This window comes from Eumetopias jubatus, unplaced genomic scaffold (genome assembly GCF_037043125.1).
Source record: "Eumetopias jubatus isolate StellerSeaLion01/CBP00866 unplaced genomic scaffold, mEumJub1_p1.0 scaffold_8, whole genome shotgun sequence".
In the NCBI taxonomy this organism is placed as follows: domain Eukaryota; kingdom Metazoa; phylum Chordata; class Mammalia; order Carnivora; family Otariidae; genus Eumetopias; species Eumetopias jubatus.
The window spans coordinates 114,386,160-114,400,682 of NW_028274814.1; the positions used below are offsets into that span (position 1 = coordinate 114,386,160).

Below are 14,523 nucleotides of genomic sequence, written 5' to 3' on the forward strand. Positions count from 1 at the left end.
CTGGTTCCAGATCAGGTTCCAAATCAGAACACTAAGTCTACAGGGAAAACAAGGAGGTAAATCCCCTTTTCAATCACTGGTGTATTTTTTTCCTTTCCCTCTCTCTCAGTAGATCCCAAACTATTAACAGTCTCCTTCGGACAAATCTTCCCATCCCTGCATTCAGGAATCTTTAAAGACAGTGACACACAGCTCTCAGGTTTGATCAGTTTCACAACTCATTGTGCTGTAACTTAGGTGAGTATTCCAATTGCTCTTTGGCAATTGGGAGTTGAGAATATTGAGATGGGAGGAAGCGCTCAAGGCTAGGACTCAGCTATATAAACAGGTTTACCACTCATCTCTTCTTATCTGCAAAACCTATGATAGTAGCATAATCAGGCTAAATGAAAAAGGGGGGGCATTGTGTAAATTTGACGTTATCACAATCTTTTTCAATTGATCAAGATTCTGAAGTTCCAGCCTAATAACAAACATCAGGCAATCCTTAGTAAGCTTGTGAGTCAGTGATATGACTCAAATTTTACTACTCACTCTAAAAGACTAAAAGCCATAGCAAATTGGGCAGGGATGTACAATATTAGTAACCACTAAATCATAACTAGTTGAAAGGCAACGGTTTCTTCTGGCGACAATTTGCTTTGTGTTTAAAGTAACCATTACCGCATGTTTAAGAAGCAAAAATAAAGTTGTAAGAAGAGGAGAAGGAAAACAACTCAGTTCTAATTTGAGGCCTGGCTCCACAACCATATTTCTTAAGTCAAATTTTAAGTGCCCCCAAAAGGAGTTTTCTGGGGCGGTAGAAATGTTCTCTGCATTGGAGTGTGGATCACATAGCTGCACAAAATCTACTGAACTCTTTACATTTAACTATCTTAAATTTTTACATCAACTTAAAGAAAAAAAAATTTTGGTAGCCCACACCCTGAAAGTTATGTCTAGAAGGTACTTCCACTGGGAATATAAACCTAGAATTAAAATGGTTTTGTTTTTAATTCTGTTTAATAAACACTGCAAAAATGGCAAGGACTGTAACAACAACAAGAAACTGGAAAATTACCAGAGATGTGTTTGAATTTGAACTGTGCTGTTTTATATGCCATGAAAGTGCCTCTAATCTAGTAGCTCACACTAAAAACCAACTTTCCATGCTAAACCTTTAGAACATAAAAGTCATTACTGTCTGTACCAAAACAAATCATTAACAACCTAGCTGTTCTGAAAAACATTCTTGAGTTCTGTTTGGGTTCTTTTCCGACGGGAAAAGGTGTTCTAACTCCTTGACGCATTTACTAGGAAGTAGATACGTTGCTGGTGGCCGGGCCCTTACTCAAAGAGATAATACTTTAACATGGGCTATAAAAGCGAGGAGACTGTTCTATGTGCTTATAGTCTGGGTTTAATGATTAATAGCACCCTGTTTTACTCTCTAGAGTCACAGTTCACCTGATAAACTTATTGACCAAATTACATTGGTTGCTCCCTACCTACAAAGCCTCACATGGTGTGGCCTCCCTTCCTTAATCCCCTCCAGTCCACTCCATCCCTCCCAAGCACCATGGACTCTCCAGCCAGACTTTGCGTGCTGTTCTCAATTCCGCCTTCTTCAGGCCAACCCCCACTCATCCTACAGATACAGCTTGTGTTCCTTCCTCTGGGAGGCGTCTGTAAGGTAGTCGCCGTGTCCATTACAGCTCTCAGGACACCCCTTCACCACTTCCTTCCCTTAGTGCGTATCAGGCCCAGGCTTTCTATATGTTTGGTAACTTCTGCCACTAGGCTGGAAGCCCCTTGAAGGCAGAGATGGTGACCATTTGTGAATCCTGAGCTTGGCACAGTATGTGGCACAGAGAGGGACTTAATAAGTATTTAATGAATGTGGTAGATACAGGACAAAACACCAGTCATATTCTAACCATTAGGATCCCAGGAGGGGCGGCTGAGTGGTGCAGTTAAAAGCCCAACCCTTGAGGGGCGCCTGGGTGGCTCAGTCAGTTAAGCGACTGCCTTCGGCTCAGGTCATGATCCTGGAGTCCCGGGATCGAGTCCTGCATCAGGCTCCCTGCTCGACGGGAAGTCTGCTTCTCCCTCTGACCCTCTTCCCTCTCGTGCTTTCTATCTCTCATTCTCTCTCTCTCTCAAATAAATAAAATCTTTAAAAAAAAAAAAGCCCAACCCTTGATTTCGGCTCAGGTCGTGATCTCAGGGTTGTGAGGTCAAGCCCCACCTCGAGCCCCACTCAGGCTCCACACTCAGCGTGGAGTCTGCTTAAGACTCTCTCTCCCTCTCCCTCTGCTCCTCCCCCACCCCACGTGCACTCTTGGTCTCTCTCTCTCTCAAATAAATAAATCTTTAAAAAAATAAAAAGAAAGAAAAGAAAGGATCCCAGGAGACATAAAGGACACAGTAACGGGGGAAATGCAAGAATCTGGGAGTTAGGAGAAGAGAGCTTGTGTCTAACGCTTTAGTATTACCTAAGGCTCCATCTCTAACTCTATAACCATAACTACTGTCTCAAGGGATAACTGTTCTGACAACACAGACTGGCCACCTTAACCTTGTTTTAATTAGTTCCAAACTCTTACTATTCTTCCATCACAATCTTAAACATTATAGGAACACGTTGACTAATTTATAAGACTACGCACAACTCCAAGCAGGCCTGAACCACACAGGGAATTTAAGATGCAAGACTTATGAAAGGGTCAGAGGAATTTTGCCTATAAGTCTCCTGAGGTTCTTTTAAGAATGGGGCCCTTTGTTTCCCATACTATTGCAACATAAATTAGCATGAAGCTCTGGGGGCTGAGTACCTACTTCATTGAGGTCTGCCGTAATGCTATACAACCCAGCATCAGGCGATTCAATGAAGGTATGTTCACACAGAAAAAGGGACTTGAGTTTAAACTAAAAAGAACACGTGGTAGCTGATTCATTTATGACTAACTACAAGAAGTCAATTACATTATTAATGATTCAAGCAAATACTGCATCAGCTTACACCCCAAGAAATTCAAACCCAGACTGGTAACTTAAGAGGCTGCTTTTCGTTGCAGTAAAGGAAGTACTCACACCACTCTAGATTAAGAAGAGATTGAGAACCACTGAGTTCTTCTGTTTGAAAACCACTGTTTGAAACAAAAGCATGGCCAAATACCAATGGCTTGAAGGACTGCAAACCCTGGGAAAAGTCAACTTTATAACAGCAAACAGACGCGAGGATTAAACCAGATAAAGCACCCAGACGTGCACCGCACAGAGCTGCCTCGCTACACACACTTGGTGGTTCCATCTCTCAACTGTAAGGTGTTCAATACAGATGGAAGGGCTGAAGGGATGCCTTCTTTTGTGCCTTTTACTGAGAAAACAGCCCATACTGAAAAGCACTGTTAAGGACCCAGCTCAGGAAAGTCTGCGAAATAAATGGACATGCCTGGGTTGTCTGTAGTTCCCCTTTTAAAAAGGGGTCCATTTTCCTTCCCATGGTATTTCAAAAACACAAGTACATTTCTTACAGCTGTTGGCTAAAGCGGACTTCCAAGAAACTAAACAACCTCAGTGACGTCAAATTTTCAAGAAAGCAAGAAAACAATCTGCTTAATTTGCCTCCATGAGATAGACTATTCAACTTCCAAGAATCCAACCATTCTTTGCTAGATGTTTTCATGTTTAACGGACTTATTTGTATCCCATTTTACATATGGAGTGGTGGGCTCAGGCTAAGCAAATTGTCCCAAGTCCCACACTGGTAGCTGGTACAGGCCTGCATCCCAGCTCATTCTTCAGAGTCCAAGACTAGTGTTCTTTATACTAGGTCCCAAATGCCTCCTGAAGAAAGAAGCCTCCTTTTAAGACAGTTCTATGCCTTGTGAGCATGGACAGCGACAGGGCTTCAAGGCTAAAAATGACCAAAGATGGCTAGCTAGCAAGGAGAAATTAAAACCTGCATGTTCCAAACACTGTGAAACACCGTGAATAAATCATACTTCTCAATACACCAATAGTTAAGAGCTCGGGTTCTGGGGTCAAAAGAGCCCACGTTCAAATTATGAATGAGCTATTTACTAGCCGTTTGACTCTGGGGCAAATTATTTAAACTCCCTAAGCCTCAGCTTCCCATCTACAACATGAAGATTAAAAAATACTGACCTACCTATCTGCCAACCTCACCCAGTTGTTGGGAGGTCAAATGAGAAATGTATGTTGGTAACTTGAGGACTCACAAGTGTAATTTATACGAAATACAATTCCATTTAGTCTGTTGACTCAAGGGGACAACACTGCCATAAATCAAGACTGGAAGATGTATCCAATCCTGTTTATAGTGCAGTTGTCAAACCTTGTCATCTTAGGTTTATGCCCACTTATAGAATCTTCTCAAATGAAGTCCAATCTGCAGTCATCTTTCCTTCCTACAAATTTAGAGATTGCTCAGAACCAGAGAGAAAAGATACAAGAGACTTCTAGCTAACCCATAACTGCTAAAGCTAATTTAATCACTGATGGGCAACTATGTTAACTGTTCTTTTACCACCATGCATGCAAATAAAGGAAATGTTACAAGAGCCCTAACATTTAAAAAGAAAATTTCTAAAAACATAAAATGTGGATTCTGACACACAGCAGTACCTAGTTTAATATATAGGAACACACAGACTTTGAAGTGATAGGACACTTAACTTGGGGTTTCTGTTGGCTGTAAAAGAGTTCTTAATTTTACAAATAAGTACCTAAGCAGATAAGCAAAAATTAGACAAGATAACCCTCTTTGAAATGCTACAACGGCTTCTTATTTGAAGACTTACCACTTAACGTAATAATCGTGAGTTATTAAGAGAGCACTCATCTGCTTTAGTGATCTAGAGAAACAGTCTCTAAACATTTTTGATCAGTGCACCCCTATCAACAGAATACATCCCCAATCTATGTGTATTTGTTTATAAAACATACCATGTGCTTGTACACACACACACATGCAAAAATACTTTAAGAGAATGACATAAAGGTACTTTGGAGATCATCTATCTAGAGAATTATTAAAACTAAATGTACCCAGAGATGACCATGTCTTCTGTTAGGATTTGAAACAATAATTAGTTTGATGTGATAGTCTCCAAATACAGGAATGCAGTAAACTCCACTGTTGTTTCCTGCCTGGTGGTCTCTATCGTGATGTTAGGAGTCTGGCCAACACTTAAATCACCCTTCTGTCTTCAGGAGTCGGGTCACAAATGGCCTTCACAACTTAAAAGGTACAAGGAAAGAGGCTAATAATCAAGTAGTTTATAACAGCTTAAAAAATATTTTCCCTTTATAAAATACATAGACAAAGACATTAAGCATTGTATTTGAATTTCTTTAAAAATGCCTTTAGGAGCTTTTTGCTTCCCATCCATTCCTCCCCCAAGCCCAGTTTCCACTTAGCATGGGCCATAAACCTTACTACCACTTTGACCTGCATGTTCACAAACTGAGTGCAGACTTTGTCCCAGATTCATGAATTACAGAATCCTTACAATAGTATTTCTTTTCCCAAACTCTCTGCCAAATGACTCTGCTGCACAAACCTCTCGATATTCATCAACATTAAAATGATAAATTATCATGAAAAGTCTCCTATAAAAGTCAGAAGTTGAACTCCAAAATATTCTTTGTGAGATTATTCAACTGTGAAATGACAGAAAACACTTACAAAAATTGAAAATCCTTAACTGGAAATTAAATGGGAAGTCTTACCATTTTTCTATCATTTGACACATTGAATAATACCAAAAGAAATGCGTTAAGCTAAGGTAAAACTGCAGTCAAAAGACTGGTCCACAAATTAATTGTTGAGGAAATGGTGTCAGTCCTCACTAGTGATACAATCTAAGGCTTACTTGCTTAGGAGCACCTTAAAACTACAACATGTAACATCTTGTTTAATGTTTCACCTTATGCTTTCTTCAGGAAAAAAAAAAAAAAAAAAAATATATATATGTATCTCAAGATTATAGAAATAGCCAGAAACTATAACTCATCACATATAAATTCCTCTGGCCTATCTGCATTAATATAAATGACTTCAGGACTCAGTTAAGCAGCTTAGTTCGGTTAGTAGTACAAACTATTTTACTGCAAACGTTTTTCATACTGTTATGTTCCAAATATGAAAAATAAAGGATTACCATATTTTAGCAGAAGCCATGTACAAAAGTTCAGGTGCAGACTGAAATGGGACTGAATTGGCAGTCCCTATGGCTTCAGATAACGAAGAAATCTATTGTTTCACACAATCTGGAACAAAACTATTGATAAATTCTCCCCACAGCTTATCAATAATATCTTATCACATTAGCTGAAACAGGGGGTGCAAACGGGAGAGGAATGATCTTTAAACTTTAATATACAGTATATTGTTTTAACCTTTAGTTATTAAACACCAGAATAGTCAGAATACTGCTTCCTTTTAACATGAAGGCCAGTTCCAAGATCTGTAATCCCTAGACAAAACAAAATTCCTTACAACTGGTAACAGTGACTTGAGGAAATCATTTGTGCAACTGTACCAGAAAGCAATTTTCTAGTGGCCTTTCCAGTCTATTAATGTAGAAATATTGTCAATGAAGGATACGGACATACAAGGGACTCCCATTCCAGACTGAAGAGGAAGACAACCACATTATCCTGCATGAACTAGGGTAAGCCTTGCTTCAGCATTATGGAGCAAGACAGTACTTACATTTGGAGAAAAGGAAGTAATTTTAAAACTACCCATTAAAATTCAGAAAATAACATATTGCCAATAATTATGAACTCTTGGTGCCAATTGCAATTAATGATTTTGAAAGCAGTCATCCTTTCTTGAAAGGATTTCTGAGAAACTATCTTTTTGCTCAGGCAGTATAAAAGCCTTTTCAATTATCACTATTGCATCTCTTAAAAGCACACAGAAATGATGACATGTGCAGGTCTGGGACACACCTGCGTGTGCATACAGCAGACACACAAATGTTTCCATCAAAATAGCTAGGCAAAACACTCCCCAGAAGCAATGAATGAGACATCTCAAACAAACAGCTACCGTACCGTAGACAATTGTCTGGGGAATATAAGGTTAAAGTCACAGCAAACAGCCGGATGCTAGGTCTCAGGGATGCTTGCAAGCCTTTTTAAAGAGGAACTTAACAGCTCCTTACATGCCAGACCTCACCTAAACTCTACAATGAAATGTTTATTAAGTGTTCTTCCTACCGCATTTGTTTCTAAGCATCTAAAAGTCAGATGTCAAAATCTTCAAAACTTATTTTCCATCTGAGAATAGGTGCTATGACACAAGTTTTAGGTACTAGAATATATTCCTCAACTCTCTGGATACTTCGCCTTTGATTCCAATAATTTAGTATGCAGAACTTTATCCATCACCTGGCTTCAAAGGCGTTACCAGATGAGATGCAGTTGGCAAACAACAGTCATCAGAACTGGGATGAGACCGGGGTAAGACTCCACTACCAGTTGTTTTACTGCACATTCAAATCTGAAAACCTGGGAGACTTTCTCAAAGAACACATGAAAAATAAAACCATAATAATTGGCAAGGGGGTTCCATGTGCTGTGGTTATAATGCAAATGCCCAAGAATGGCCTGTAAAGTACACACACACACAGCCTGTATTCTAAATACCTGCGTATTCAGCTGTATATTTCTGTGTAGTCTACAAAATCAGTCATTAATAAATCCCCAAATTTGGCACTACTGATTTCAAGTAACCTAAATTGTGAAATATTCCCAGAGTGTACATGTTTACATAAATAGCTCCCAAAAAAGCCACTCTATGGTAAGTCACTTAACCGTGTAGAGAAAAACTCAAAATTCCCCACTTTCAATTTCCACTGAAGAACCATGTTCTCCTCTACAACCAAAGAATTACCAACAAGTTTTTATCATATGCGGTAGAGATCTACACTCCAGTACTCAATGTTTCATATAGGTTCTTAGAATTTATCTGAAACAGAAATCTGAAAATGAGGAATCAAAAATTTACATTTCAACTTTTGAGAATAAAAATTCATAAACATACCTTTTGTTGAATTCCAGCTTAAGGAATTTTTATGTAAATCTTGCAGCTGATGAAAAGCAAAAAGCAACCAATCCCTGCAGTGATTAGTCTGTTCTTTAAGACTATGGGTCATCTACCCCAGGATTTTCTAATTGAACAAGAATTCCATGGGGCAAAGTAATTGTTTCTCAAAGGTGGGCCAGAAGGGACCATTTAAATCTTCACTTCAACAGGGAAGCAATGACATGCAAATTCTGAGTATCACTTTGTTTGGTAGATGTTACCTTTGTCTTTTATCCTCATTTCATGAGATTAGCCTGGGAATGTGTCCATGTTTTAACTTTAGAGATTAAAAAAAAAAAAAAAAAGTTACTCTGTGTTTCCTCTAACACCTAAATATGTATACACAGATCTTCACTCCTAGCAAATGTTTTTCAGCATGACCAGTGTGCAACTGACATTCACATAGCTTATAGAACCTAAGTCTTCTGAGAAACGTATCTTTTATAGCTGAACCTCTATAATCATGACAAGAGATTGATTAAAATGCCAAGATAAGAAACAATTTATTATAGAGAGAAGAAAAATTTCTCATCCAAAATATAGAAATCTGTACAACTTTGCCACAATCAATATACATGAACTGTACAAATTTACACCAGTTCATAATTTACCAAATAAAAGATGACTAACAAAGTTCACAAAATAGATGGTGGTTTGTGGAAAAGACTTTTACCCAATTAAGTACAAGGAAAGTTACAAACCAGACCTCCACTTTCTAAAAATAAGAAGTTTACTCAGTCTTAGAAAACTACAAGCTAGCAAATGTACAGAGAGCTGGCTGGTGCTAACACCACAGTTGAGACAGTGTCTTTTTAAGGGTCTTTTTTAAAGCCTGTTGCCATGGCAGATTCTGGTCACTTGCTACTCTCAAGGCCAAAAACACAATACAAGGTCTGACCATTTCCCCAGGTCATGCTTACTAGGTTTGTCTTATGTACATTTATACATATTTAAGTGCTAGGTAAAAGTCTTGTCAAAATTTCCAGTACTACCATGTTTAAAATGTTGAGCTTTCCTATTGAGCTGCCAAAAAAGTTAACAATTTTCAAGTGTAATAGTGCAAATTTCCTCTGCAAGATCTACTGCAGAGAAAGGTTCTTTGAAATACAGATTTGCCTTAAAGGGGTTGATGGAAAAAATTTAGGTATAACATCTGGGAGAAACTGAAACCACCCTAGGACTTCACTCCCTAGCAAATAAAGTGATCATTTACTTGGACTCACAGGCTATTAAATCATTGAAAGGTACTGTCCAAACTATGGCACTGTCACTTTAAAAAAAATTTTTTTACCATTCTATCTTGTGCCAGATCTTCACAGCTGTGACATGGTTTAAATTCCATAATCCATCCCCAAGAGGAGCCCACCCAAAGCAAAAATCAAATTTATCCATCCATTATAAGATGATCCATCCATAGACTATATCTTAACCTGATACAGTCATCATATTGTAGTTCTTGGAAGGGCTGGTTCTGCCCAAGAGAAGTTCCTCCTTACAGCTGATTCTGCTGTCTACCATTTGCACGTTGGTGCTGTTTTGAGTGCTACCTCCTGCTGGTGAGGCTTCATACAGCACGCAGATGGAGCCATCCTCTCCGATTCTGTAGGACACTTCGTAGGGGTCAACCCAGAGTGTGAGTTCACTTGGGAGAAGCCTGAACAGCTCCTGACTGCTCAGTCCAATCCGCTGTGCTGCCTGTCCAATCAGAGGATCCATTTTATGGTTGATGCGAATACAACGGTAACCTGATCCCTTGCACGGCTTTTCTGGGAACCAGTGATGTTTATAATGTTCTATAGGGAAAAAAAAAAAAAAAAAAAAAGAACAGAGAAACAATGCTTTAGATCGTTACTGTTAGATCCCACTGTAGCTTCCTTCTTCCGCTGGCTCCTTTGAGAAGTGAAAAATTTAAACTATCAACTTTTAAAAATGCCCAGCATCGCTCTCGCTGCTGTGCGTGTGCGGGGCTGGGGAAAGAGCGGGCAGGGCTTTAGAAATAACACAGTAGCATGGGACAAAACAATCTCCAGGAACCAACTGGTCGAGCCGCCAAAACAGGAATCGGGCGCGCGGCCTCGGCTGGCCGGGCAGCCGGATGGCACCGGCGGCCAGGCTGGAACCTGTTTACTTTCTCCACCCCACCCCAGCCGCACACAATGGGGTTTATGGCTTTGGAGGAGAAGCGCCACCGGACTGTTAACCCCGAAGGTAAGAAAAACAAGCCAACCCTAAACCACGCTCTGGGCAGGGCCGTAAATGAACCGGTGACAAATGCGATGATTAATGGTCAGGGGTAGCAGGCGCGGGGAGACGGCACGTCCGTCCCGGGCTGGCCCCGGGGCAGCGGCGCGGTTTCCCACCCCCGGGCCGGGCCGCCGAGCCCACAACGGTTGGAGGGGGTTGGGGGAGGGGGCGTCGAACCAACCCCAGCCCCGCAGTTCCTTTGTCCCCAAATCCGCGGACGGTCCGAGGACAGCGGCTCCCGCCTCAGTGGCTGCAGTTTCTTTGTTGTGCGCCTGTTTCCTTCTCTCCTCGGTGGGCCAGCCGTGGGGGGAGGGGGCGCCCTCGGCCCAGCCCCCAAGCCCTCGCCGGGACCCGCCGTTAGCGGCCACCTAGCGCGCCTGCCCTGGTCCCGCGGCGGGACCCGAGCGCTGCCCGCCCGGGGCAGAGCCGCGGCTCCCGCGGCCCCGACGGCTCGGCCCGCCTCCCGCTCCGGGTGTGCGGTCCGCGTCCGCCCGGCGCCCCTCGCATTCCCGCCGCGGCCGGCTCACCTGCCAGCAGCTCCTGCAGGCTCTGGCTGAAGGTCTGCAGCTGTCGCTCGCTCGTGAGCCCCTTGGTGCGGAGGAACTTGGAGATGAAGGACACGGCAGCGGCGATCTCGCCTATCATGGTGGCGGCCCGGGTGTAGAAGGGATGCATGGGGGCGGCGGGCGGGGGCGGCCCGGGGCGGCCGGGGCTCGGCGGCGCGGCCCCGACGGAGAGCGGCCACCCCGGGCTCCCTCGCAGGTCACAGGGCTGGGAGGAAGAGAGGGCGGGAGGGGCGGACAGCTACTTTTTTTTCTCCTTTATAGTAAAAAAGTTATTTTCACGACAGGAAGCGGCAGGCGAGAGGAAGAGACGAGCGACGGCGGCCTGGTCACATCGCTCGGACTTCCCCAGCCGCCTCCGCGCCCAGCTCCCCAGCCTCCGAAGCTCCCAACAGTTGCATTTCCAGCTCGGAGGGGCGAAGAGACACAGGCGCCGTGCAGTAGCTTTTATAGCGCCGCGGAAAGGAAGTGGCGTAGCTGGAGTATGACGGCCGACTACAGCCAATCCGGAGATCGCACCATTGTGACGCAGCAGATTCGGAGCCGGAGGGGGGCGGGAAAAAGGAGCAGGGGGAGGATGCAGAGACCGGGAAGAGAGGGAGGAGCTGACGTAATCCGCTTGTAAACAAATAAACTCCCGAGCGGCGGCCGGAGACCGGCGGGCTGTGGCTAGGGGACCGAGCCGAGCGAGGGTGCGCGTGTGAAAGCCCCGCCCCCAGCCCTAGCTCCTCCTTCCCCCTTCCGCAACTCCGGGCCCAGAGCCAGGGCATCCTCTGCGAAAGTGCGCTGCCTCGGCTTGCTCGCGGGAGCCTCAGTGCTGGGCAGTAAAAGCTGCCTTGCTCAGACTGTCCGCGCGCGCGGATCCCGTCCCCGCTCCGGTCTAAGAGGCTGGATCACCAAGCTGGAGGCGTGTGCGGGACTGCGCGGTTCGGGTCCCCGTGCCAAAGGTGCGGGGACGCTCAGCGGGGGTGCGGAGAAAGTGGAGCCAGCGGACCTTTGCGGGTCTTTCTGCAACTTCAGGGAGTCGGGGTCTCGTAGTAGAAGCGCTGCCAACTCCAGGGAGCCGATCCTGCTCCACCCTTGGGGAAGAGTGGGGGATGTCTTTGTAAAAGTTTAAGTGCAAAATAAATAAAAGGTTAGTAAGCCTTTTGTGGTTGCTGTTTTAGTAACTTCTGGAGGCAAACGAGGAGTGGAGACCTTAACAGAATCCAACTTAGTGCTGATAGGAAAGCCTGTTACTGAAGATAAATGTAGTAACGCGGATTCTGTAAAGTTTAAGCTGTACGGGGTTGGGGGGGAGTTGCATAATGCATTTTACACCGTGTATACACTAACCAGAGATTCTTTTTTTCTAGTCCAAATAACTGTTGGGCCCTTAGAGTTCTGCTGCTCATTATAAAAACAGAAGAAAATAAAGATTAAATTTGAAGCTCGTGAAAGTATTAGTCTTAGACGTTTGAGTTTACTGGAAACCCTACTTGCAAAACTAGAAAAAAAAATGACAGTTGTACTATGGCTTGAGCCTGCTAAAACGATTAAGCCTAAGAGAGGGTTAACCCTAACTCCATTAGGGAGGAGAAAAAAAAAAAAAAGATGGTGAGTGGGGCAGATGGAGAACGCAAACAAGAGGCAGAAGTTGAACTCTACCAGATGGAAATAAATATCCTGAGTTTTGTTGGTCATCAATATTGCAAAACACACCACTTTGAGTTTGTGTGTGTGTGTGTGTTTTTAAAATACTGAGCCAAAGGTATAGAAATGAAGAAAAGTAGGACGTTATAAAGCAGAGGGAGAAAACGTTTTATTGTTTAAATGAAATATGTAAAACTGGGTTTGAAAGAACAACTTATAGATTATTTTTTTCATTCATACGCAATAATTAGTTACATGTGACCTAAGTTAAATACTTTAAAGATGGTATTGTTAAAAGCATTGACTTTTGTGAATGTCTTAATTTTCTTTGGATGAGTGCATCAAAAATAATGGTAAATAAGGTAAGTTTTTTCCTTTTAGGACTTTTCAGATAGAACTGTGCTTTAAAATAGGCGTCATGGTAATTCACTGAGGACAAGAAATCTCTTTTACTACTCAAAAAGGAGACAGGGAAACAGAAGTAAATTCTTAAAATCACGATAGCCCTAGCACATGATCTCCTGATATCCCTCCTAACTCCACCTACCCTTAATCTGCTACGTTCATTTCCTTCACGTTATCAGTCATTTGAGCATTAGATGAGAAATAAAATGAAGGTTTTTCTCCTCCAAGCCTGGTCTCCAACTTGGACTCTTGATAATTCTGAGCTTCATTTGACTCCTCTGAAATTCAAACAATTTATGAAGTTAACAAAATGCTAGCGTTTGAACTCAGACTTGTTTCCCAAGGGCATGTTCTCTCCACTTTTAACTGCCTTCCCAGGCAGTGGCTGGACCCCTTCTGAAAGCTTTTTAAAATCAGTTGAATAGGGTTACCAGAAAGTTAAACTCACCCCCACACTGTTTTTTATCATATGTGTATGTTTCCCTCCTTAAATCATTCTTTGAAGTGACAAGTGGATTTAAGAAATTACTCTTCTACCTGGGGAGTCTAGGGAGAACTCAGAGAAAGAACTGGAAATAAACATTGGTGCTAAATGCAAGCTTTAGATAGTGCACAATGTTAATTACTAACAGTTTTCAACTCTGGACATAAGTATGTTTAATAGTATTTTTCCAGAGGTTTAGTCAGGTTCTTCCCATCTATAAAGCGAGCTGGTGTTTCTCAACAGCTTTTGAATTATAAAGGCACTTTCTCATTTTGCTGTTAGGTTAAACTAGGGCAGTCTCAACTACAGTTGACCCTTGAAAAACGCAGGGATTAGGGGCAAGGAACCACAAGCAGTGAAATCCACGTATTACTTTGGACTCCCCCAAAACTTAACTACTCATAGCCTATTGCTGACCAGAAGCCTTACCAATAACATAAAGTCAATTAACACGTATTTTGTATGTTATATTTTTATACAATGTATTCTTATAGTAAAGTAATGCTGAGAAAAGAAAATGTTATTAAAATTGTAAGAGAAGATACATTTATAATATAGCATAGTATATAAAAAACTCCTTCTATAAGTAGACCCACGCAGCTTGAACCTGTGTATTTGAAGGGTCAACTGTCTTGACATACCCAACTCTCTTGGCTGTAAGAGGCAAGTTACTTGCTTCTCTGCATTCTATTTCCTTCAGAAACTTAAAGGTTGTTGTGAGGACTAAGTAGAATAATTATAGAGACTGTTTAGCACTCTCTCTGGCACTGAGGAAGCACCCAAACATATATATTAGCTGGCTTATATTGTCATCTGGCAATTTGATAATATCAAATTTATTTCCCAAACCTAGAAAAATTTAAATCAAAGCACTAAAAACAAACAGACAAACAAAATTTGGGAATTCTATCAAAGCAAATCCAGAAAACGAACCTGGGTTTCAAAATAAGTTTGCAAGTAAAAGCACAGACCTCAGGTCTTTGGAAAGAGTGCTTAGAAGTTCAGAAAGTTCTTTCTATAGAGGTAACTATTGGGCAACTAACTAGAATTCCCAAGGGCCGGGGATTTATATTCCCATCCCTCAGCTCAACTGT

General features: G+C 42.3%; 1 protein-coding gene across 1 annotated transcript; it reads right to left on the reverse strand.

Annotated features, from left to right (window-relative positions):
- Positions 1-8,579: 8,579 nt before the first annotated feature.
- Positions 8,580-11,338, reverse strand: BTG1 (BTG anti-proliferation factor 1). The gene is made up of 2 exons (XM_028105409.2): positions 10,873-11,338; positions 8,580-9,894 (listed from the first exon to the last, which is right to left on the reverse strand). The coding sequence occupies exons 1-2, from the start codon at positions 11,018-11,020 to the stop codon at positions 9,527-9,529; spliced, it is 516 nt and encodes a 171-aa protein (XP_027961210.1). The 5' UTR covers positions 11,021-11,338; the 3' UTR covers positions 8,580-9,526.
- Between the last annotated feature and the right edge of the window lie 3,185 nt (positions 11,339-14,523).